Genomic DNA, 26670 nt, shown 5'->3' with positions numbered 1-26670 from the left:
GGAAAAGATTCTGACTATTTAAGTCGGGTGAACATTTTCTATGGGATATGTAGTGATAGGAATGGAGACCTGCTACATCATTCAGTGCTAGTTTCATAAATCTTAAGTGCTCTAAGTAGTGTATCTTGTTATACTATTATTTAACATATAGTATATTTTAAAGGTGACTGGTCTTTCTTAGACGTTGATATACCCAGGCCTCGTCTTTTGAATCTTAAACTTTAATAAGCTCATCTGTTGCTAAGGGTTACAGGCAAGGTCATGTTCAAAAGGAACCCAAAGGTTTATGCTATAAAAGAGCAAGATCCTTCTAATATGGATCCTTAGTGAAAAAATGCTTTCTAAACTTAAGAATTCTGATATAAAAACTAGAATCTGAGTAAAAGAGTAAGAGTGGTAGAAAATTGGATGAGAAAACTCATCCATGGGTTCCCTAATCTGAATCCATAAAATTGAACATTATATCATAAAAAGGTCTTAACAGAGGGCCCTGGAGTAAATGACATTTTGTTTTCCATGGACATGTCTAATCCTTATAGATTTATTAAAATAACTTTTTGACTCCCCTCCCATGAATGTATAGTAACCATAATTTTTTGGTGTGGATGAACCAGATTTTTAGGGTTTTAATACATTGATATATATGTCTAGAAGTCGATATGTATATAGTGTGGCTCTCAAGGTATATTAATAAAGTCATAGCATTTAGTATGTACTCTTATTTAGTATTTATTTCACTGTCTTTTAATTTATTTCTATTTGGTTGTACTCTCATGGGAGTTTATATTTGTGGGTGAATTCCGTGTATAGACAGTGAGGCAATAGACAGGCATTTGGTTTCCCTTAGTGGTAAACCTCGCTAAAGGAAGATGCGGTTAAGAAGGTAGATTGGAAATATTAAGTATACCTAAATGAGGAAAATATGTGTAATAATCGTCTAAATTTTTTGTCAGTCTAATGTTTTTCTTTTTTTTTTAGTCTAATGTTTTTCTAACAGCTTTATTGAGATACAATAAACATACAATATAATTTACCTATTTAAAGTGCACAATTCAGTGGTTTATAGTATATTCACAGAGTTATGCAACCATTGCCACAATTTTAGAACATTTCAACACCCCAAAAGAAATCCCGTGCCCATTAAAAGTCACTCCCAAATTCTCTTCAAACCACTCTCCACCCCAGCCCTAAACAACTAATTTACTTCTGTCTAGAGATTTTCCTATTCTGGATTATTTCCTACAAAAGGAATCATATAATATGTGGTCTTTGGGGACTGATTCCTTTCACTTAGTATAATGCTTTTAGAATGTTAGATAGTGAACTTTAATAATGAAGGCAGTTATTATGAAGTTTCATTCATGTCATACCAGTGTCAGTATTGTATGGAATAAAACTCCATTGTGTGAATATACCACATTATGTTTATTCATTCATCAGCTGATGAACATTCAGGTTATTTCTCCATTTTGGCTACTATGAATAATGCTGCTATGAACGGTCGTGTGCAAGTTTTTGTGTGGATATGTGTTTTCATTTCTGTCAGGTAAATACCTAGGAGTGGAATTGCTGGGTCAGATGGTAGTTCTTTGTTCAACCTTCTGAGCAACTGCCAGACTGTTTTTCAAACTGGCTCCTGCATTTTCCATTCCACCTGATGATTTAAAAAAATTTCTACAAGGCTGTAGAAATTTGACATTAATTCTTTTGGCTAACTTTCTCAAACATATTTTATCTGAGGTAAATTCTATTATTTTAAATATGTGTAATTTTCACTGCTTTTTATTTCAATATAAAATATTCATAATTCCTATAAGAACTTAGCTTTTAGACTCAAGAAATAAATATAAAAAAAGAAAAATAATTTTCAAACTAATTTTAAATTTAAGTGCAATTTTGAGGAATAATTGGAATTTAATTCATTAGATTTTAAACTTCTTTTGTTTCGTACCTCACATATAATGATGCTGATATAGTTATTGTTGTTTATGCTGCTACTTCTTTGTTCTGTTAAATTTTCTTTTCTTCCATGTGTTTTTTCTGGATTCTCTGCCTTGTGATTACAAAGAGGAATTCCTGACTTATCTAGAACACTACCAACTAACTATTCCAATAAGGGTTGATCAAAATGGAGCTTTTCTCAGCTTTACTGTGAAAAATGATAAACACTCCAGGAGAAGACGGAGTATGGACCCTATCGATCCACAGCAGGCAGTATCTAAGTTATTTTTTAAACTTTCAGCCTATGGCAAGCACTTTCACCTAAACTTGACTCTCAACACAGATTTTGTGTCCAAACATTTTACAGTAGAATACTGGGGGAAAGATGGACCCCAGTGGAAACATGATTTTTTAGACAACTGTCATTACACAGGATACTTACAAGATCAACGTAGTACAACTAAAGTGGCTTTAAGCAACTGTATTGGGTTGGTAAGTAGATGTTATAATTTTTAGTTTCTGATGGGGAATTAAGTTCATAATGTAAATGTCTTTCCTAACATTAATAATAGAGAGGTGGGTTAAGGAAGCTAACAGTCTAAATTTTTTTGTTATTCTTGCAGCCTTTGTTGTTGATAGTCCTTTGGTAATGTTTGCATTGACTTTGTAAAGAACAATTTTCATAACCCTATATTATTTGTAGAATAAATTGAGTATATTTATTGCTAGTTTCTTTGTTAGGCTTTATATATAAAACAGATTTTTTTGAATAAGAATTAATTATCCAAGATAAATCTGTTTTGAATCTTCTCATATGTTAAAATGACACTTGCTATTAAATATAATAGAAAAATACTATTCCTAGTCATCAGCACTGCTGTCTACATTTGGCATTAATATTAATTATACTATTGATAGTTTTAACAGCACGGTGAAATGAACCATGAGATGAGGGGGAAAAAAGGAAAAAAAAACAAACCCGAATTAATTCTGTTGTGAGACATGAGGGCAGAGAGTGATGGGGATTTGAAGGTGAGTTAGGACATGTAAGAGATAATGAAGGCCTGTGCAAGTTCTGTGGCACTGGCAATGTGCAGCAAAGAATGAATTTAAACCACATTTTGCTGAGAAAATTTAGAGGGTTTGTGTCTTACTAATTTTTTCTTACCCGGTATCTAAAAAGACACATAGTACATAGTAGGTGTTAAATAGTATGTTTAAAAATTGAGATAGGATTGAACTGGGTGTGGGTACATGGAGAGGAAGTAATTAAAGATGGCTGAGGTTTCTCTTTTGAATGACAGGTATATGGATTTGACTAGGTAAGAAAGGGGATGCCACTGGAATGCTGGTTTGGAGACAAATATGATCTAGTAAATGTGAGGAATCTAAAGAAATAAGGTTACATATGTTTATTTATTTATTTTTTTAAAGATTTTATTTATTTATTCATAGACACAGAGAGAAAGAGGCAGAGACACAGGCAGAGGGAGAAGCAGGCTCCATGCAGGGAGCCCGATGTGGGACTTGACTCGGGTCCCCAGGATCACACCCCAGGCTGCAAGCAGCACCAAACCGCTGCACCACCAGGGCTGCCCAGTTATATATGTTTAGGTGACATTTGGGAAATATAGCTCTGAAATTTAGAAAAGAATTTAGTTTTGGAAGCAGGTAATTTGAGAGTCATCAAGTGACCATGAAATTGTGAAAGATGTTTGATGAGTCTAAAGAGAGGATAAGGTTGAAAATGGAGACTCTTGTAAGGGGATAGCATAGTGTCACCCATCTATTCTTCATCCTTTATTAAGACTCTGTTTCTTGATCTCTTTCCTTCTATTTGTTAATACCTTTCTGTTTTACTTTGCTTCCTATTGAAACTGCATGGTCCATGTTGACTAACTTTGATTACTTAAGATGTGGTCTGCCAGATTTGTCCACCAAAGTTACTGTTTTCTCCTTGGCAACTAATAAGGAATTTGTGAGCAGATACTAGGAGACTGTGTAAATTCTGTTCCTCACATTACACTTTTGCCCATCAGACTTAGTAACTCCTGCCTTCATTCTTATTTTGTTATATGTTTCATTTTAATCAAATGTAATATGTAAACATGTTTTTTTTTGAAAAAAAAAAAAACCTCACTTTTCACCTCCCCACCCCCCAGATAGTTTTTAAGTAGGCTTCACACCCAGTGTGGGGCTTGAACTCTCGACCTAGATCGAGTCATATGCTCTACCAGTTGGGCCAGCCAGGTGCCCCTCAAAGGCCCTTTTAACCAATTCTCTTTTTAACTGTTTTATATAAAAATAATTTCAATGTAGAGATAGTGTTTTCTAATCATATTTTCTCACCTATTTCAATACTACAATCCTTGCCCCATTCAAAGGAAAAGACTTCCTAACATTAGTGTCAAAGTTAGTTGTTGAAAATAATGTCACATTTTAGTTTGCTTTCTATTTGGACCATGGCTTTCTTATCCAGGTTTTGTATTTTTGGAGTTTCTAATTATTGTTATTTTGTCTTATTGTGAGAAAAAATGAATTTTTTAAAAAAACAAATGATCAGTATTAACCATTTCTTTTGTTTTATATCTGTTGCTTGGAATATATTCCATTCTTCTTTGGAAGCGTTTTTTTTCTTGGAATCTACTGGTTAATTTCTTGAGCAATTGTAAATCTCTTATCTAAGGATTCTTTTTTCCAAACTAGTTCTATATCTTCTTTCTGAGTTTACATCCTATTTTTATTGGAGAACATCTTCAAGTAATTACCTCAGAAAATATGTCTGAGAAGTAAAATTTCTGAGTCCTTACCTATTTGAAGTACTTTATGTTGCCCTCATGTTTGGTTAATAATTTAGCTGGATGTGGCATTTGGTTTCAAAAATCATTTTTCTTCAGAACCATGGTTGGTGGAATTGGGAAAGGGAGATACAGGGTATCAAATTCATGAGTATGATTTTATATCTTAGGGAAAGATTTAAAGATCTTTAAAAAAATTAGCATTGATTCATTTTGGGTAGCAGATAGAAGTGTGCTTCTTGTTCTTTTTCTTTCCTAAGATTTTTCCTCAGTGAAAATGATATGATCTTCTCTTTATCCTTCCTATTTTAAGAATTTTATAATAATGTGATAAGCTGTGGATCTTCTTTCCTTATCCTTACTTGGTTTTAAATGGATGCTTTCAATTTAAAGACACTCCTTCAGCTTAGAGAAATTAAAAAAAAATTCCTTAATAATTTTCTCTTCTTGTTCCCCACTCTCTGCCTTTTTGTAATTGATTCTTCTCTTCTCTTTCTTTTTTCCTTTTTTTTCTTTTTTTGTTCTAAGTTCTATGAGATTTCTCCAATTTTGCTTTATTTTCCTTCTTGGTTTAAAAATTAGTCATACTTCTAATTTTCAAGAGATTTTCCTTTTTGATTGTTCCTTTCTTTACATTTTGTTCTTATTTCTTATGTCCACAGTTATTTCCACAGTTGCCTTTTACATTTTCCCTTATTCATTCATCCAGTCACCAAATACTTATAAGTACCTATTATATATAGAATAGGCACCGATATAGGTGCTAGGAGTACAATAGTGAACAAAAGTGAAATCCCTGTCATCATAAAGCTTGCATTCTCATGGAGGGGATACACTAATAAATAAAAATCACTGGCTTGGTTTCCTGGGGTGTGGGCTCAGCATGCCCCACCTCCCCTCAGCCCAGCCTAGAGCATAGAGGTCTGCTTCCCCCTGCCATGGGAGAGGTTCTTGAGATGGGAGCCTTGTCCCCAGGACTGTTTTGGCCTCACATTAAAAAAAAAAAAAAGATAAATAAATATCACAGTATGTTGGATAATTACAAGTTCTAGGGTGGAAAAAATATTGAGTAAAGACATAAGGAAAATGAGGAAGGGAAGCTTGCATCTGAAGGATAGGATTTCCATGTGGAAATCTTCAAGTACAAAGATGTGATCTTTTTTTTTAAAGATTTTATTTATTTATTCATGATAGACAAACAGAGAGAGGCAGAGACACAGGCAGAGGAGAAGCAGGATCCATGCAGGGAGCCCGATGTGGGACTCGATGTGTGGGACTCCATCCTAGGACCACAGGATCAAAGGCAGATGCTCAACCGCTGAGCCACCTACCCAGGCATCCCATAAAGATGTGATCTAAGAGTGTTTGGGGGACAGCAAAAAGATTGCCCTGGCTGGAACTCAGTGAAAGAGAGGAAGTGTGATGGAAGATGAGGTTAGAGAACTGGGGGCCAGATGGTAGATTTTAGAGGATGCAGGATTAAATAAAATAAATGATGACTCCAAGCTTGAGGCCTGAGCAACTAGAAGAAGAAAGCAGCCATGAGTTGAGATGAAAAAGATTCAGGTATTAACTGAGATGGAAAGCTGGAGGAGGACCATTTGTGGGGAGGTATGTATCTTAGGTTCAGTTGGGCATATTAAATTTGACTCTTGTATAAGATACTGGGTATGCAAGCCTGAAATTCAGGAGAGAGAGATGAATTAAGGAATTATAAATTTGGAAGTCATCAATATATAGATGACATTTAAAGCCAGGAGATTATATGGAATTGCTCAGTGTGGGGGAATAGAGATAGGATAAAGAAGAGTTTTAAAAAAAAGAGAGAGAGAGATTTAAGGAACTGAGCCTTTGGGCACTCCAGGAGGTTAGGGAAGTCAGAAAGATGTGGAGGAGACAGCAAAGAATAGTAGGGAAAGAAAGTTGAAGGAAAACCAGGTGAAGATCCTAGAAGCTAAGAGGAGGAAGTATTTATCTCAAGAGAAAAATGCTGCTGAATAAAAAAAAAAGAGCACTGAGAACTGACCATTGGATTTATCAATGAGGAGGTTGTTTGGTGACCTTGACAAAAGCAGTGCTGAAGTCATGGTGGCATATAGAAAATAGGCAAAAACCTGATTGAAGTGGGTTTGAAAAGGAATGGGAGAAAAGAGTACGTAGTTAATTATTTTAAAGACTTTTGAAAAAGTAAATGGTCAGTTGCTACAGGCAGAGTGGGGTCAGAGGAGGTTTTGTTTTGTTTGATAAAGATGGGAATGATCATATAGAGAGAAGGAAAATTTCTCCAGTTCACCCATAAGAAGAAGGAGGTAAAATAGATTATATGGACATGAGATGCAGGTAGGCAGATATTTGTGTTGTAGGAGTTTGCAGGAGGTTGTACAATGTTTATTGGAATGGAAGATGGCAAGTTGAGTTATTAGGGGATTAAGAGGAGATGAGAAAGAATGGAATATTTATGCAAAAGAGCAGGATACTGAATGTATTAGAGAAACATAGTATAATTGCTGTGAAGCATTCAGGGCACTGTTGAGATCATGGTCATACATTTAAAGTGAGACTAGTCAGCATCGCAATGTATTTTTCTCTGGCTAAATGAAGCTGCAAGGTTGCAAGCTCAGAGGAGCAAAACTGACTTGATCAGAGTTTTGGTTTAGCCAAATAAATTCTGTGAAGGGAGAAAAGGGCAAGGGAATTGAAGGTGGAACTGAAGATGCATTAGGAGGGAAGTAAGAGTAAGGCCGTGAAGTGGGTAGAGGATAATGAAGAGGTAGTAGAATCACTGGGTCTTGGTGGGTATAAAAGACCTATTCCTAGAGCTGGGATACTAGAGGAACTGTCCTGGAAGGATAAAAGGTTGGGATACTTGAAATTGAGATTTGGCAGGGTTGTAAGTATTGAAAATACTGAACTCTAGGGTTTGACCATGGGTATGAATGCCTAAGATAAAGTAAACAATGAGATACTTGATGGAAAGCAGGTCCAAGGATTGAGAGGGCGGGGGCTGAAGAACCCATGTATGTCAGTAGTCCTTAGCCTTAACTAGTACTACATCAACAGTCCATGAATGGAATTCAGAGGGTTTGTCAACTGGAAGGGGGGAAAATGACATCTTTATCTTTACTAATTACTTCTTTTTTTTTTTAAGATTTCATTTATTTGAGACAGAGAGAAAGGGAGAAAAAGAGTGAGAGCACCAGAGCAGGGGCAGGGCCTGATCCTAGGACCCTGTGATCATGACCTGAGCTGAAGGAGATGTCCAGCCTGCTGAGCCACCCAGGCTTCCCAATATTTACTAATTCTTAACCGAAATTTAATATTTCCTTCAATTATGAATATAGACAAACCAATACAGTAATAACTGACCCCAATAGAAATTATAGATATTTTTGTATTATGTTACAGTCCTGCAGGTTCTTCAAAATATTATTTATGTTAATCACTATTATGAAATTGTGATAATTATTAGATCCACAGCCAATCTTCTTATTTAAAATATTAGAAAAAGCCATCTATCTGCATTCCTTATATTACATTTAAAAAATACTTCGATAATGGCATTCCACTACAACTGGTTTTCTTTATAATCCTATATATTTTTCTATACTTAAAATAATTATTCTGAGAAGTAATCCCCTGGCTTCATCCCCACTAGATTTCTTTTTTATATATATATTTTTAAAGATTTATTTATTCATGAGAGAGAGAGAGAGAGAGAGAGAGAGAGAGAGAGAGAGATTGAGGCAGAGACATAGGCAGAGAGAGAAGCAGGCTCCATGCAGGGAGCCTGACATGGGACTCGATCCTGGACTCCGGGATCACACCCTGTGTCAAAGGCAGATGCTCAACCACTGAGCAACCCAAGTGTCCCCATCCCCACTAGATTTCTAAAGGGATCCAAGGCACACACAGATTTTAAGAACCGGTGACTTAAGGTATTGAAATCAACAATTATTTCAGAAATAGTATTGCAGAGGGTGACAGTGATCCAGAAGCTAAAGTCTTCAAAGAATAAGGAAAGTGCCTGTGGATCAGTAGGTAACTGCAATAGCAAAGGGAGCCAGTGACGGTATAATGGCAGAGCTTTTGTGTTTTGTTTTGTTTTAGAGGAGGGAGTGAGTGAGAGTTGTTCAGAAATGGCAGTGAATCACAAGGACATTTACCCTACCTCCTGATCCAATAGGAGGCATATCAGAGAGAAAGCAGAGGATCCACGATTCCAGAGGGTTGCATGGAAGAAAGAGTGTCATTTAGAGAGACTCAGGTATTTGAGTAAGAGGAAGTGAACATTCGCAAATGAGGCTGAGCATGAGTTTGAGAAGGGACAATGGAAGTGTTTTAAATGGCAAGAGGGGAGAAGTAGGAGATGGGATAAGAAAACATGATATGTACAACCATATGGGGAATAGAATCCAGGGAATGGGATCTTAGGCTTCTTGTAGGGAATGGCATATCAGGGAAAGGGAGTGTGATGATGTTCATTCTGATGGCCTGAGGCAGACCATGTAGAGATGTGTGGGGATGCTGAAGGAAGTGAGATCAGGGCTCTTGCTAGCATGTGCACTTTTGTAAGACATCCACTTAACTGGCCTCTAGCACCTTTTTAACAATTTCGTAGTCATTTTCCCCTTTCTTCCCTCTAGCTCCAGAAGCTCTCTGCTGTTTCTCAAATACTGTGTGTGTGCTCATACCCCATTGCCTTTGTTGCCATTCCCACTATCTAATCTGCTCTTTTCCAAGATAATCTGTTTGACTTACTCCTTCACTTTGTTCAGTGAACAAAGTGTACAAATACACTTACATTTGTATTCTGTACAAATACCACTTTGCTAGAGAGGATGTCCCTGACCATCCTTAGCAGTTTATATAATTCTTTCACTTCTGATTGTTCTCTGTCTTTTTGCACTGCCTTTTTTTTCCCCTTAACATTGGACACTACCTGGTTATCATTTATCTAATGAATGAGTCTCTTTTATCTAGCTCCTTCCACTAGAATATAAGCTCCATCATAGAGCTAGAAGTTTGGTTTTCTCACTACTGTATCTCTATCACCTAGAACAGTACTTGCTGTGTGATAGGCACTCAGAACATTCTTGGTGAAAGAATAAGTAAAGTCAGAAACAACCCTCAAAAGGTAAGGGGATTAAAATATAGTGCTAATAACCCAAGCTCCAAAGTCGATGGAACGAGTTGGTTACTTAACTTGGCTCAGTCTGTGTTTCTCATCTGCAAAGTGGAGCTGATAGTAGTAGTTACTTCAGAGAGCTATTAAGATTAAATGAGATACTGTGTATAAACATCTTACAGAATACCGAACACATAAAGTCTCTGGATTTTTTTTTTTCCCTGAGTCCTTCCATACTTGGAATTAGAGATTTTTGTTTATTTACCAGGCTACTGACTCTGTTTTTCCCAGCAACCTGAACTTCTTGTCTGGGACCTTTCAACATCCTTCTGCCCACAGTTCAGCTTGATATGACTTTAGTCCTCTACCTTTTCTGGGCAGTACTCCTGACCCCACTTCTTCCAGTTCCCTCTTATCAAAACTTCTTATGCATGCCCTCTTTTCTGCAGGACTACGCTCAGTTTGCTATCATATTGTTAATCTTCCTGATAGGGTAATTCATGCTCAGGTATTAGGTTTTGATAATGGTATATTATATTATTCCTGTGAGTATTTGCCTTTAGTTTAGGGACTAATATCCTTAAAATAAAGCACATAATGGTGAAAATAATGCAAAGTGACTAAATCATGCTTTTTTTTGGTTTGTTTTTTGCATTCTTTAGCTGCTCATTTCACATAAGTGTCTGCCAACTTCATCTATAAGTTAGAGCAGCTCTGATTATGCCTTATCTTTCTTTCCAAGCATGTGGTACTTAACATGAATTTCCCTAAACAGAATCATAGAGATTTAGATTCAAACGGACCTTAGAGGTTATCCGGGCCAGAGATTTTCAGCTTTTTTCTTTTTAAATCAGGAAAACCCTTTTCTCAAATGAAATGTTATGTGGAAACATACTATACAGATTAATAAAAGCACAGCTGATTGTTGAGTCCAGGAATCTAAGCCTTATAGGTCTCCCTTTGTTGTCTGGGGCAATCCCCTAAGGGTACCTCCTTGGAACCCTTAGGGCTCCCCAGAGTGCTGTTTTAAAACCACTAATTTACACCAAACCTTTCATTTTTCCAGCTGAGGAAATACACTCAGAGAGTTTGTGTTTTATCCAGTGTTACGGGATAAATTAGTTGGATTAAGAGCAGTCCTCACATGTGTGTTACTTAAGAAAACACTAATAGACCAGTATGGAAGTTCTTATTTCTAAGGCAGATAACTTTTACTGTCTTATTTCTTTTAATCAACCAACTTTTATTTGGTATTCATACTACATATGAGACACTTTCTATGTTTATAACTGATACAAAGATTTATGAGACATAACCTTTTGCCTTAAAAAAGCTAATAGTATATAGTTGGGAAGATAAAACATGCAGTTGAAAAGTTAAACCAAATGAAAATATAGCTTCCAGACTTCAGGTGTAGCAAAGAAGTGTGAAATTAATTAAAAATAAATGGTACCAGTAATAAGCTCTTTTGGATATCAGAGGAGGGCAAAGCTACTCCATTTGGGCTAAAGAAAACTTTAAAAAGGAACTGTGCTTGAGCTGAGTAACACTTGGCTATGTAAATAAGTGTAAAGAATATAGCATATGAATAAGAGCAGAGCTTTGTGTGAATTGCAGCTCTTTCATTTATCTCTACATAATGTTGGGGAAGTTTTTAACCTCTGGGTCTGTTACTTCAACTGCAGAATAGAGGTACGTAGGATGTCTATCAATTAAGGTAATAGTAATAAACCTTATGTCAATTGTTTATCACAGAAGAAATTTATTTCTCCTTTTTGTTGTTGTCTATGCTGGACAGCAATATAAAGTCACTCAGGGTCCCAGATTACTTCTTTTTCAGCTTCTGCCTCCCCTCGGTAGTTTTTATGAGAGAGTAGAGAATTTTCCTGGAGAAAATTTTCAAGGGGTTGAGCTTAAAAGTGGTATATAGTATTCTGCTCATTTCCTATTGGCCAAAACTTAATTACAGAGCTATGCCTAAACACAGAGGATGAAGTTAAGCTGTGTGCACAATTTGGAAAGGAAAAAAGTCTTAGTGAACACATGGAGGTCTCTGCTACCTCAGAGAGTTTGGGGGAAGATCGGGGGAAATAATGTATGTGTCATGCTTAGTATAAGGCATGTATGGCATGTAGAAGAATTTAAACATCCTTTTTAAAGTAGAGGTAAATTTATATAATGTTTTGTTGAGTACAGATAATCCACTAAATTTCTATTAACGTATGTTTTAAGCTCTTTTTGGTGAGGTATCAACTTGGTTTTGATTCTCGGTAATGATAATTGATATTTAAAATGATTCTTCTTGGTAAATTCTTTGTTTCTTCTTCTTTTAGCATGGTGTTATTGCTACAGAAGATGAAGAATATTTTATTGAACCATTAAAGAATACCACAGAGGATTCCAAACATTTTAGTTATGAAAATGGCCATCCTCATGTTATTTACAAAAAGTCTACCCTCCAGCAACGGCATCTGTACGATCACTCTCACTGTGGGGTTTCAGGTGAGTGAGTGTGTGGCTTTTACAAAGTGTATTATATTATGTTGCCATTCTCTTTCTTCTGACACCTATGGAAAGGTTAATAATAAACATCATTAGGAATTTGAGTAATTAGAATGATAATACCCAGAGTGTCACTTATCCAATGCCTTATGATTTCACTCATATTTGGAATTTAAAAACCATATAAGGAAAAAAGGGGGAAAAAAAGACATGAACAAAAGACCAGGCTTTTAAATACAGGGAACAAACTGGTAGTTGCCAGAGGGGAGGTAGGTGTGGGGCTGAGTAAAATAGGTAAAGGAGATTAAGAGCACCCTTGTCTTGATGAACACTGGATAATGTATAGATTTTTGAATCATTATGTTGTACATCTGAAAATGATATATGTTAATTATACTTCAATTTAAAAAAAAGAAAAAAACTACCTACCTTTTCAGTAGAAAAAAAAAGATATCACTTATCAATAGTTTTAAGTCAATTTTGGAAGTTCTTTGAGAAGTCCTTAAAATATAAGTCTACGTAAAATTATTTTTTCTTTGAAAAGGGGGAAAACCCACCCTATTTTATCCAGGTAATAGTTATAATTTTCAAACACAAGTGTTCCATATTATAATTTTCATGCACAAGTGTTGCATAGTACTTTATGCTGTTTGGTTAGCCTGATATTTTTAAGCTAATGGAAAAACTTCAGACACTTAAATAAGATTTCAGTAATCTTAAGGTAGTATTCAAAGACAGTGATAGTTGGGTACTATAGAAATACAATAACAGGGACAAGAAACCTAGACATTAGCAAAGAAGGCTTCATGGAAGAGTGACTTCTAAGTTGAGGTCTGAGGGAGAAAGAGAAGGGAGCTGTGCAGAAGTAGAGGGAACAGTTGGTAGAGCGTTCTATATAGAGGAAACAGCATTTATAAAAATTCTGAACCAAAAGAGAGATTGTCACATTGCAGTCATTGCCAGTTCCTATAATGAGATGTTAGAACGTGGGCTGGAGGAATGGGGTGGATTTCATGGTAGGTGAGGAGTGACAGAGATGAAAATGAAGTGACAAGGAAGGCCAAGACAAAGGATTTGTAAATCACGTTAAGGAGTCTGATTATCCTAAGTGTGCTGGGAACCCTTTGAAAGGCTTTAAGCAGGAATCACCTGATCAGATCTGGGTGTTAGAAGTATTACTCCGGCAGCCCTATGGAGACTGAGAGGAGAGCAAGACTAGAGGGAAGGGGTTAGGAGATTATTTAGTGTAAAGATGAGAAAATTTACCGAATAGAGGATATAGCTTGGCATAGTAGAAAGAATATGACCTTTTCTGTATCTTTGGACAAATGAACCGACCTCTCTGAGTACTTTTCTCAACACACATTAGTTGCTTAGTCAAACTGTAGCTATCATTATTATTGAGATGTCTGTTTCTGGTATTTAAAGAGCTATTTTAAAAACAAACAAAAAGATTAGGGGCACCTGGCTGGCTCAATCAGCAGAGTGTGCAACTCTCGATCTTGGGATTGTGGATTTGAGCCCCACATTTGATGTAGAGATTACTCAAAAATAAAATCTTTAAAGGGACACCTGAGTGGTTCAGTTGGTTAAGCATCTGCTTCTTGATTTTGACTCAGGTTGTGGTCTCAGGGTTGTGGTATAGAGTCCCTCATTTGGACTAGGCACTCAGTGGGGAGTCTGCTTAAGTTCTCTCTCTTCTTCTCCCTTTGCCCCTCCCCTGCTTTCTCTCCAAAAAAAAAAAAAAATCATAATAAATAAATAAAAATAAAATCTTAAAAAATTTTAAATATTAGATTTGTTCTGTATAATTCTCATAGGTGGAGCCAGGGGAAGTTTATTTCAGTAAACTAGTATTTCAGTAGATTTCAGCTTAATAGAAAAAAAAAAGTCCACCAACAAGTAGTTTTATTTTTTATTTTTATTTTATTTTATTTTTTTAAAGGTTTTATTTATTTATTCATGACAGACGCAGAGAGACAGGCAGAGAGAGACATAGGCAGAGGGAGAAGTAGGCTCCATTCAGGGAGCCCGATGTGGGACTCGATCCCAGGTCTCCAGGACCACGTCCTGGGCCGAAGGCAGACACTAAACCGCTGAGCCGTCCAGGGATCCCCCCTACAAGTAATTTTAGGAAAAAAATGGGATGGGTTCAAAGTAGATGTGTAAAAAATAGGATGGGTTATTTTATAAATTATGAATGCAACACTGTTTTGATTATATCCTTTTCTTCTGATTATATTCTATAAGTGTTCTTTGGAGTTCTTTCTTCAACTGACTTCTTATTCTACATACTCCCTTGAGTAATCTCTGGGATGTCCTTGTTGATGAAGAGTAATTGGTACTAGAAAAAAGCCACTTAAAGTGAATTGGCTTAAGACATGAAATAAAATTTCATAGGAAACAATGAAAAAATTTTGATGGGTTTTTGCATTGAGTAATGAAACTAAACATTATGGGAAATAGTTTAGTTTATCTTATGTTTAGCAAACTTTATAAGTACAACTTATATATATATATATATATTCTTGAAAAAGTAGGTTTTAAATATATAGTTGTTTATTGCAATATCAATTTGCTAATATAAAATCATTTTTATCATATGATAAACATGACATTTTTATCATAACATGGCATCCTTCACTCTGTGCTTGTAAAGCTCACTTTTTCCAAAAATACTTAAAGATTGCACTGTATTCTGAAAGATATCTCTTAACCCTTAGATATTCAAATTATCCTCTTTTGAAGTACCTATCTTATTATTCACTGGTCTTACTGAGGCAGATTGTTCTTTTGCAAAGGCTGAGGCATGAATCAAATAGTTCAGCAAATCTACTCTTACTGCCAATATAAAATTCTGTTCTTGTTGGGGAAGATTTTCTTCTACAAAGTCTGTTGGATTACTGTGCCATTAGCAAAAAATAAGGCAGATCAGTGAGACATTCTTGAATGGCTGAAAAATCTTGAGTTGGATTCTTGTGACTATTTCCTCACCTTTAATCTATTCACTAGCCATTTCTGTTACTTTTAACACCAGTCCATTTAGTTCAGACCTTGTTATCTCTTGCCTGCACCACTGTAGTGACTTTCTAACTGGAGTCTTCCTGTCTTCAGGTTTGTTTTTCTGTCTTAAGTGGGCTGTCTCCTACATCTGGCTGTATTATACACCTTCAAATGCTTCACTGGCTTCAACAGTGGAAAATCAGCAGTAGTTCCCTAGGTTCCATAGGAATATCACTAGAAAAATATTTTGTGTTTAATAAGTTTGGGAAATGTCTGGTTAAGAACTTCTGATCTTAATTATGATACTATTTTGACAGCAAATTCAAGTGACACATGCATTTATAGGTATTAATTGCCACTTAATCTGTTATTGAGAACTCAACTTTACATAAAAATATAAGAAAAACCCTTTTGAGAGTGAGCATATTTATCTCCTATTCAGACATAAATTTTTGCATCTTAATTAGATTATGTTATCAATTTCAAAAAAGTTTTGTAAAAAAATTTAGATAACATGGGATAAAAAGAAAAAAAAAAGGAAGTGAAAGTTGCTCTTTTTATGACTACCCAGGGATAATTGAATGTTCTCATCGTCCATTGATGTAGATATCATTATGTCTCTATACCTGAATTGCTTACTTATGTATTTATTAAATAAATATTCATTTAGCATGTATGTGTCAGGCTTATTCTAAGCGTTGGGAATAGAGTAATAAATAAAACAAGAAAAGTATCTGCTCCCATGAAGCTTATATTTTAGTGAAGAGAGTTAATTAAAAAATCCAATCAAGCAAACAAATAAATACATGGCCAACTATCAAGAAGTAATAAGTGCTATTAGTGAAAAATAAAGCACATCAGTGCAGTAATCTTGAATGACTGTATATATTAAAAAATATTTTGAGATTGGTAAAAAATTTAAGATCTTATTTCACATGGCAAAGAGATCTATGTATTTGGTTTTGGGGAAAAGTTCTTTATTGTTTGTTCTTGGAGGAATGTTTTCTTTAACATTCTACACTCTATCCAAAATTAAATTGAGCATATGTAATGATTATCATTTGAATAACTACTAATATTTGTTTTGAAACAAAACAAATCAATTGTGTATTCTATTTTAGACTAAAAAAGATATTAGTTACAGATCATTAGGCATAACATTAAGCAGTCAATTGACAATTCTAGAACATAGATACTGTTTTGTAATGATCTAATCATGCTGGATTTATTTAATTTTTAAAATGAAATCAGATATCTTGATTACGTTTATTGTGTATTTTTTACATATATATCTGTGTATATATGTATATATCTCAGACTACAAATTCTTTACATATAAGCCTCTTGCCATTTATGAATGTCCATCAAAGACATTATATATATTTATCTGATGGAGTAATAACCAAGCAAACTAACAATTTAAAAAGCTAAAAGTCTGAATTTTATGAAAATGATGAGAACAGCAGCTACCTTATATAGCATGCTATCTATTGAGAAACACCATTGCTGTGTTTATTTTGTCCAATCATGTCTTTTTACAGATACTTTAAATAAATATAAGAGGAAACTGATGAATGGATCAGAGAAGTGAAAATGATAAAAATAATGGAAATTATTTTTTAAACCTTTTTTTAAAGATTTTATTTATTTATTCATGAGAGACACACAGAGAGAGGCAGAGACACAGTTAGAGAGAGAAGCAGGCTCCTCACAGGGAGCCCAACATGGGACTCAATTCCGGATCGGGAATCACACCCTGAGCCAAAAGCAGATGCTCAACCATTGAGCTACCCAGGCGTCCCAAAATAATGGAAATTAAATCCTATATTTAGACTTTTAGGCTGTCCATCCAGACGAAGGGAAAAACTAGGCATGATTTGAATACATGAATGATTTTATGATTTTGGAAGACTGAGCAAAAAAAATGGCATTATGTTAATGCAGAAAGGATTTTGACTGTTTCATAACAATATTACCACAAACTCAGTGGCTTAAGCAATATACTTTTATTACCTCACAGTTTCTGTGGACCAGAAGTTATACATGAATGAGTTAATTGACTTAGCCTCAGCCAGGACTGAGTTCTCATCTGGAGCCTTGACTGGGGAAGAATCTACCTTCCTATTCCTGTGGTTGTTGGCTGCATTTAGTTTCTTGGTATTTTAAGACTAAAGCTTTAGTTTGGAGTTAGTTGTCTACCAGAGGCCATCTGCAGTTCCTTTCCATGTACAGTTCATCAACTTGGTTGCTTGCTTTCTTAAAGCTAGCAAAGGGAAAACTCTAGTAAGAAAAGCTACTATAATATTATGTAACATAATTATGTACTATATATATATAATCATGTACATCCCTTTATCTTAGCTATATTCTCTTGATTAGAAGCAAGATACAGATCCCACCCACACTAAAGGAGAGGCAGTCACACAAAGTATAAACATTAGGAGGTCATGGGGGCCACTTTAAGAGTCTGTCTGGAATAGGGGAATACTTACTGGCTGTCTAAAATGTTATACTATTGAAATAAGAAGTAATGGGTCTCTGCCCCTCTCAACCTTTAGTAATAAAAATACTCATTTAATGTATATAAGTTTCAAAAATAATGGATGCCTGGATGGCTTAGTGGTTGAGCACCTGCCTTGGCTCAGGGCTTGATCTTGGAGTACTGGATTGACTCTCACATTGGGCTCCCTCCATGGAGCCTGCTTCTGCCTCTGCCCGTGTCTCTGCCTCTCTCCCTCTCTATGTCTCATGAATAAATAAATAAAATCTTTAAAAAACGAAAAAACAAAAAATATTTTATTGGTATTTGTTGTAGTCATTTCTATCTCTTCTTTCTTAAAATTTATAACTTTCACCAAAGTAATTTTCAAAAGGTAGAGACTAAAGTAATTAGAAAAATAATGGAAAATACTGTGAGTTTCTGTTAATTATATTATATAAATTAATCTGATTCTTCCTCAACAAATTTTTTAGTAAGTAGATGTTAGATTTCTTGTTCAACATAGAGGGCAGCCCGGGTGGCTCAGTGGTTTAGTGCCATCTTCAACCCAGGGCGTGATCCTGGAGTCCCGGGATTGAGTCCCACATCAGGTTCCTTGTGTGGAGCCTGCTTCTCCCTTTGCCTCTGTCTCTGCCTCTCTCTCTCTCTCTCTGTGTCTCTCATGAATAAATAAATAAAATCTTAAAAAAAAAAAAGATTTCTTGTTCCAACATACAGATATGAAAGTGAGGTGTGAAAGGACCTATATCTGTTCAAGTTTATTAAATAAAGATGAATATAAATGAGACAAGTGTTTACAAATGCCATAGTATTAAAAGATTTACTTTGAACTGAAAGACCAATTGGCTAGAAAACAAAAGATTAAGCTGCAATCCACAGTAAAATGTGGTTTAAAGGAAGTCATGCTCTATCATAATTTTTCAACTCTCGTAATGCCATTTACCTCTAGATTTTAGAAGAATACTTTGGGTACTCTTAGTATAAATAGTTGCGTACTGCAAAACTAAATGAAAAACTTAATTCACAGCCTTTTAGAATTGAAATTTCTAGACTAGTAGAATTGCTTTAATTAAGATAGTTTAATAAAGGATCTTACTTTAAAATAATGCTCAGAGGTATCTTAGGAATAGAATTCGTGGATGGTGAGTTCAAGCCCCATATTAGGCAATATAGCTTAATTTAAAAAAGGAATACATTTTTGCAGTACTGATATTCTTCATCAGAACTGTCTATGGTGTTTAGAAAGTTAACGCTCTAGTTGTTTTTTTAAAAAACTTTGTACATATTCTATATTTTAAAATATTATGACAATTTCTCACTGGAATAATATGAAATAATTACTTAAAAATATTTTTATTAAATAATTCATTAGACTTATTTTTGTTTTTTATGAACAGCTGTATGCTATTAATGTTTAATTTGTTTCAGATAAAATGACTTTTTTGAAAACTTTAAAGAATTTAATTTTCTCACTACTGCATTTCCTCATCCTCTCTCCTCATTTTGAAAATCTTAGTATCTTAGACAACTTATGAGAAGCATGTCTATATGAAAGATCTAAAAATAAGTAAGTTTAATTGGTGAACCTACCTGAACCTAGTTAATTATTTTTATTGTAGACCTCATAAGAAGTGGGAAACCTTCGTGGCTGAATGAAACATCTGCTTTTCCTTCTTCACTACCAATTAATGGCTCGCATATCCGCCACAGACAGAAGAGATCAGTAAGCATTGAGCGGTTTGTGGAGACACTGGTAGTGGCAGACAAAATGATGGTGGGCTACCATGGCCGCAAAGACATTGAACATTACATTTTGAGTGTGATGAATATTGTAAGTTTGATGCCTCTATATAATATTTTAATTTAATAATTTGTGGTTTTGACTAAGGTCATGGATTTTTAATGTGAATTATGGTTTTAAGAATTTGCTCATCTAAAATGAGAAATAATTGACATATTAATGCTTCAGTTCCGTAGAAAATTAATTTAAAGGTGACTTTACTGTTCATTTTCAGATAATGGGTCGTATTAAATCTTGTTTAAGAGGTTTTCTTTAACTTGAAATATCAGCTCACCCTCTTAATTACTATGTTGTAGTTCAGTTTTAGGAGAAAATACTTCTTGAGGGAAATTTGTATAAAAATCTTTTATGGAGGCATCTTGAGGGTAGAATTCTAAGTGGTATGAGATAAAATAATAGCTTTTTATATACAAAGCAGTTTGATTTATGAAAAATTGTTTTATCATTCTTTAAAAAAATATTAAACAATCACCCTATGATTTTTGTCTGACTTTGTGTCTTTTCTTATTTTCTGGAGGTCAGGTTGCCAAACTTTACCGTGATTCCAGCCTAGGAAACGTTGTGAATATTATAGTGGCCCGCTTAATTGTTCTTACAGAAGATCAGGTAAGAATGAGTTAGTTTAGAAATCTAAAACCCTTAGCAGACAGAGTATAGAATTATATATTATAAAATAAAATATTTTATTATTGCTCCTCTTAGGAAGTTCTGGTTGAATAGGATTTTCACTACTAAGCATTTAATATTTTAAGCAAATTTTAAATAGTATATAAGAATATACCACATATGTCATGTTAAAGCTATTTATGTATATTAGCTATATGTTTCAGAGTAAAGATGAGCATTTGCATGGCAGATCTAATAATAGTGGTTTTGGTTGCTGAGAATCACATATATTCACATTATCATTAAAGCTGGAACTGGAAAGAATGTTCAATAGTACACTAAATTAACTCTACGTCAGGTATTACAGAGATAAAAATTGGCAAGAGATTATTCCTAGAAACCACTGTTTCTAATTATAATCCCACTTTAGTCTTCAAAAGTTTTAACAACTGACCTTAGTAATTTGTTTGGAACATTTCTGGTATGCATGTTGTATTGCAGCCAAACTTGGAGATAAACCACCATGCAGACAAGTCCCTCGATAGCTTCTGTAAATGGCAGAAATCCATTCTCTCTCACCAAAGTGATGGAAACACCATTCCAGAAAATGGGATTGCCCACCACGATAATGCTGTTCTTATTACTAGGTATGGTTTGTTGCAAATATTTTACCTTTGATTGTTGTGTTTGATATTTTAACTATATTTGGTTCTGTCTAAGGCCTCATTCAGGTAATGAGTATATTGAAAGCAAAATGGTAATTTGTTAATCATCACTGAGAAAGAATATATTACACTATTATTGTGTTTGCATCAAATGAACCAAATAAGAAAAAAGAACAGATATGGAGTTGACTTAGAAATTTAATGAACATCTTTCCTTCTACTGATATCTACTCATAAGGTTTAATTGGAAGCACATATATGTTTTGTTAATTGAAAAAATATATAATAAAACAAAGATTAAAAAGTATGAGAAGATTATATTTTAAAAACAAAAGTGAGTCATCCCTCTTGGTTATAAAATATATTAATTATTCTTCCCTCCAAATTGTTAGAAGTAAGGATATCAATAGTTACACAGTTTACTTAGATGAATGTTTATTTAATTAAAAATATTTTGATTAAGGTATAAATAAAAAGAAGCACATTTATTACATTTTATATTGAATAGCTTGCTTCTCAGAGCAAAATTATTACTTGATGATACTGCAATGAATTTATATAATTCTTTCCAGTTTTGCATAACTATATTCAGATCCTTTTCATCCTTACTCTCCAACAAGAACTCTGTGAAGCTGATACGATTATTATTTTTCCCATGTAAAGAATGAGGAAACTAGTTTAAAATACTTAAAAATCTCAAGCAAGTGAAAGTGCAAGGCTCAAACCCTGGTGATCCTGTATTCTATGACTGTACTCTGCTTGCTGTCTTGGTTTTTTTATACCGTAATTATGACTGGTTAGAAACATGCTTACTTAAATCATTTTAAGATGAACTTGTCTTGTGACCTCTTATCACAGTATTTAAAAATGAAAAAAAAAAAACCCAATAATGAAAATGGAAGCATTATTCTATCTTGATGAAATGGAATAGGCTTTGGTATCTTGGTTATTTCTTTTAATTTGCAAGATAGTGTTTAACATGTATTTCACCTATGGTGTGCCCTTCTACTCTACATTAAACTGTATGAAGGGAGTATAAAGTTATATGGCATCAGAATCTTGAGATCCTGGAAGATAATGTGAATTTAGCTTTTTAAAAAACATCGCTGTTAACTAAGTTGTAGGGTTAAAGCTTCTGAGTTTTTTTTTTTTTTTTTTTTTTTTTGCTGTTATAATTACTTTAATTGACTTCATCTACCTGGCATTGTAAACTAGAAAATTTTGTTTATGACGTGCTTGCTGAATAAAAACAACATTGTATGGGTTCTGTATTCATATGTGTTGACATGTCAGTCTGATAAATTCTGCAATTCCTCAGAGTCTTGTGGTCTGGAATGATTCCCAAATACATTTGAGGAGTTAAAAATATACTAAGGATTGTGCAAATATAGAAACCTTTGTATAAAAATATATATGGATATGATTAGTGTCAATGAAATTACTACAGGAAAATATCTGTTATATATGGTTAGCAAAATGATCACAGATAATTTACATTGGCTTCTGTGTTTGTATTTATAAAGTCCAACTCTCCCCAAAAAGGCAATGCCCAGTGGGCTCCTGGTGCTTTATATTTTTGTTATTGTATGTGCATTCAGTTTTTAGCTTTTGCATCAAATGACAATAGCTATACCAAGAGTGCACATTTATAAGTATTTGCATAGTGAAATATATCTGGGCAGTTAGCCATCTTTTCTCAGCACTGGCTATGATATTCAACTGTCTTACGTGTTCCTCTGAATTGGCCTACATATTTTTCTGATCTTCTGCACAGTTCTCCCTTGTTTCTATAAGCTACTTTGTGTGCCTTTTTGATGCCTGACGTTTGAACGTAAAATTTTATTTTTAGATGTATCTCCTAACGGTTAGACTTGCACTATAAATGATCTCAGAATTTAATAGGACAGTACTTTGAAGAGTTCACATCTCATACCATTTTAGATTGGTTATGTAGTGGAGGTTAGAAAAGTATCTCTTTGTGGCAGCATATAGAGTGCTGTTCTGAATTCTTATAGTCTCAAAGTAACTTTTAGTTTATTTAAAAGTCTACTTATCTTTGAATTATTAAGGTCATGGAGTGAACATACTTTTTATAAAAATAAAGGTATACAAAAATTAAAATATGCGTATATATAAATAGTTTTTAATATACTCTTTGGTCTTAATATAGTATTTTTGATACCAGATAAAACAATAGAATTTTTTAAACCTTTTAAATTATTATTATTCATCTAAATGTAATGAATATCATCTCTAATATTGAAGGGTTTTTGTTGGATGGTTTACCATGTTTGATTCTTCCTTATATATTTTTGATTTGTGAAATTGAATATATCTTTAAGTAAAACTGCTATTTTTTGTAAAAATTCTAAGAATTTTATAGATGCTTTTATATTAGCATTTTTCATTACTTCATGTAACTTACTTATTAATATATCCAGGGTTATGATTTCACCATTTATAGGTAAGACCATGATTTATGTTTGCTTGAAATGTCAGCTCACTAGGGAGAATGTATAATGTGTTTACTGAGAATTCCAGAGAAAAATTGATGGATATGTTTATCTCTGCTAGGCCAAATTTTATCTCAGGGATTTAAATGTTTTAAGCAGAAAACCATTTGGAACTGTACTTAGGTAGTAATAGTTACTTTTCAAAAAAGTAAGTATAAAAGCTCAAAATACTATCTTCTCTTAGTAAATAATATATATATTTTTTATATTGGCATAAATTTAAAGCAAATGATGCTCTACAAAACTATCAGATCACTGAGACTAGTCAGAAATAAATAAGCAAAATAAAAAATTTAAAATTTTAGGGGCGCCTCGTTGGCTCAGTTGGTTTGGTACCTGACTCTTGATTTCAGCTCAGGTCATGATCTCAGAGTTGTGAGACTGTGGGGCTCCCTGTTGAACAAGGAGCCTGTTTAAGATTCTCTGTCTTCCCTCTGCCCTGCCCGACTCATACTTTCCCTCTTTCTAAAAAATAATAATAATTTAAAAAGTTTTAAAAATTCTGTTGTTTTATCTGGTATCAAAAATACTGTATTAAGACCAAAGAGTATATTAAAAACTATTTATATATACACATATTTTAATTTTTCTATACCTTTATTTTTATATGTATACATATACACACACACACACATATATAATGAACATCTGTTATATACCAGTTAACTTTATCTAATCTTTTTGAAAAAAACTGAAGTATACCTGACAAAGTTGTATATACTTTAAGCGTACAAAGTGATAACTTAGTGTGCCTGGATGTTCATACATCTCTCCAGATAGAAATCTCAGCTATTATTTCCTTAAATAAGCTTTTTGCCCTATCTCTCTTCTCCTTCTTGGATTCCCATGATGCTAATATCATTTCATTTGATGATGTCCCATAATTCAGGTAGTCTTTCTTCACTGTTTTTTATTTTGTTTTGTTCGGTCTTTTTTCTTTTAGTAGGTAATATCAAATGACTTGTTTCCAAGTTCATGGTTTCTTTCTTGTGCTTGATATATCTGCTGTTGTTGCTCTCTCTATTGCATTTTTAAATTTCTTTCATTTCATTCTTTAGCTTCATAATCTGTTAGGTTATTTTATGTAATTTTGATATATCTTTTGAATTTATTATTTTATTCATATATTCTTTTCCTGATATCATTGAGTTGTGGATGTGTGTTCTTTGTAGCTTTCTGAACTTTTTAAGAACAAGTATTTTGAATTATTTGTCTGTTAATTTGTAGATTTCCATTCCTTTGCAGTCGTTTACTGGAAAAACATTGTATTCTTTTGATGGTGTCATGTTTCTTTGATTTTTCATCTTTCTATAGCTTTGTGTTGATGTCTGTGCATTTGATGGAACAGTCACCCCTTCCAGATTTTATGGAATGGTTTTGGTAGAGAAAAATCTTCTGTGGGTGGGCATAATGATGCTGGCTGGGTTGAGTATGATTTTTCTAGCTCTGGATAAGTTCCAGCAATGTAGTCTCTATTCACCTTTGTCAGCTGAGGTTAGCCTTAGTGAAGATTTCGGAGTTCTTTAATGTTTGAGACTGCATTTGTCTGCAGCAGCAATAAAGGCTGCTGGGAACTATCTGATCTCTTTTTCTTTCATGGAGGATCTCATAATGGAGGGGGTTTCTCTTGGAGCTTGTCCAGCTTGCAAGTACCCACATTAGTGTTGGTAGCACTGATGTCTGATGGTAGGGACATTTGGTAACTTTTAAAAAATAATGGAATATGGCACTATATGACTAGGTCAAGAAATGATTACTGTTTTGAACTTGAAACTCGACAAACAATTTAAGAAGTTAAATTTGGACTGTATGTATACACTTAAAAAGTTACATATGTTACAAAACTGTCATATTATTCTTATTAAACTTAGTATGAAGAAATGAATTAATGGGTACTTAGGAATACATATCTACAATTTGACAGATTTAAAAATTATTTATATTCCCATATGAAGTCAGAAAATATCCACCAAATTTAAAATCAAGACAATTTCTAAATTTATTTTTTGGCAAAAACATTCAAGAAATCTTTTTAAAGTCTATAGGAATTCTGTGACATGGAGTACACTTGCATCAGTTTTGAGCATTAACATGAACAGACTAATGTATAAATTTCCTGAATTTCTCTCCTATCAACATCATGTTTAAAAATATGTATTTCAGATAGGAATTATAACCTAAAATCTTTTTGGTAACAGATTTATTGAGATATAATTCATAGACCATACTGTTGGCCCATTTAAATGTACAACTCAGCGACTTTTAGTATATTTGCTGGGTTGTGCAACCATCATCATAATTAATTTTAGGACATTTTCATCATTCCTATAAGAAGTTATCCTTTATTCCCTTATCCTTCTTCCCATCTCAGCCCTAGACTGAAACAACTACTAATCTACTTTTAGTCTCTATAGCTTAGCCTATTCAAGACCTTTTGTACGAATGGATTCATAAAGTATGTAGTCTTTTGTGACTGGCTTTTACTTTGCATAGTGTTTTCAAGGTTCAGCTACATTGTGGAACATACCAGGACTTTGTTCTCTTATTTGACTAAACTCTTGAAAATTCAAGATCCAGATCTTTTAAGAATGCCTCTATTAACAGGCTATTCTTTAATAATCATACTTCCTTTTCAGTTTGTCAGTAATTAAATGCATAGGACATATAAATACATCTCATAATACAGACGCAAAAATTGCACACCAAGACACATATTTTAGTCTTTAATTAAAATGAACATATTTATCCTCTTAAGGGATCATGACTATTTGCTTTGTTGCTGCTGGATTTTAAAGGGATTAAAATTTCCAAAGTCAACTAATATTTTCAGTTGGGAGATTGAAAATAGCTATAAAAAATAGTTTCTTGCTAAAACTTGGCCTATAGTATGTGGATTGAAAGAAGTTTTCTTAATTTTTATAGGATGTATCTGTTGGAATTCTATATTACCTTCATGATTATATATTAAACAGATAGAAAAAGGAAATTAAATGTGGTACATTAACATTTATTTGATATTTATTTATGGGTTTCTTTTAATCCTCAATGAAAGGCCAGATAAATTTTTTATGAACTATCACTAAGCTTTTAAGAATATGCAAGATTATCGGCAGCAGAGGAATCTTGAATTCAGTTTGCAGATAAATTGATTTTGGTATATGAACATTTTGAAACATTTAATATTCTCTTACTACTTTGGCTCTTTCATTCTTAGTT

General features: G+C 33.8%; 1 protein-coding gene and 1 non-coding gene across 2 annotated transcripts in view; both read left to right on the top strand.

Annotated features, from left to right (window-relative positions):
* Positions 1-26670, top strand: part of ADAMTS6 (ADAM metallopeptidase with thrombospondin type 1 motif 6) — a 289076-nt gene that overhangs the window by 13238 nt on the left and 249168 nt on the right. Inside the window, exons 3-7 of the mRNA XM_026019499.2 lie at positions 2069-2433; positions 12198-12366; positions 19489-19700; positions 20193-20276; positions 20778-20923. Coding sequence (XP_025875284.1) covers positions 2069-2433; positions 12198-12366; positions 19489-19700; positions 20193-20276; positions 20778-20923 — 976 coding nt within the window. The remainder of the gene's footprint in view (positions 1-2068; positions 2434-12197; positions 12367-19488; positions 19701-20192; positions 20277-20777; positions 20924-26670) is intronic.
* Positions 5593-5735, top strand: LOC112908487 (small Cajal body-specific RNA 21). Its single transcript, XR_003232943.1, has one exon.

This window comes from Vulpes vulpes, chromosome 2 (genome assembly GCF_048418805.1).
Source record: "Vulpes vulpes isolate BD-2025 chromosome 2, VulVul3, whole genome shotgun sequence".
NCBI lineage: Eukaryota > Metazoa > Chordata > Mammalia > Carnivora > Canidae > Vulpes > Vulpes vulpes.
The sequence above is the reverse complement of the archived record's forward strand: the minus strand, read 5'-3'. Positions and strand labels throughout refer to the sequence as shown.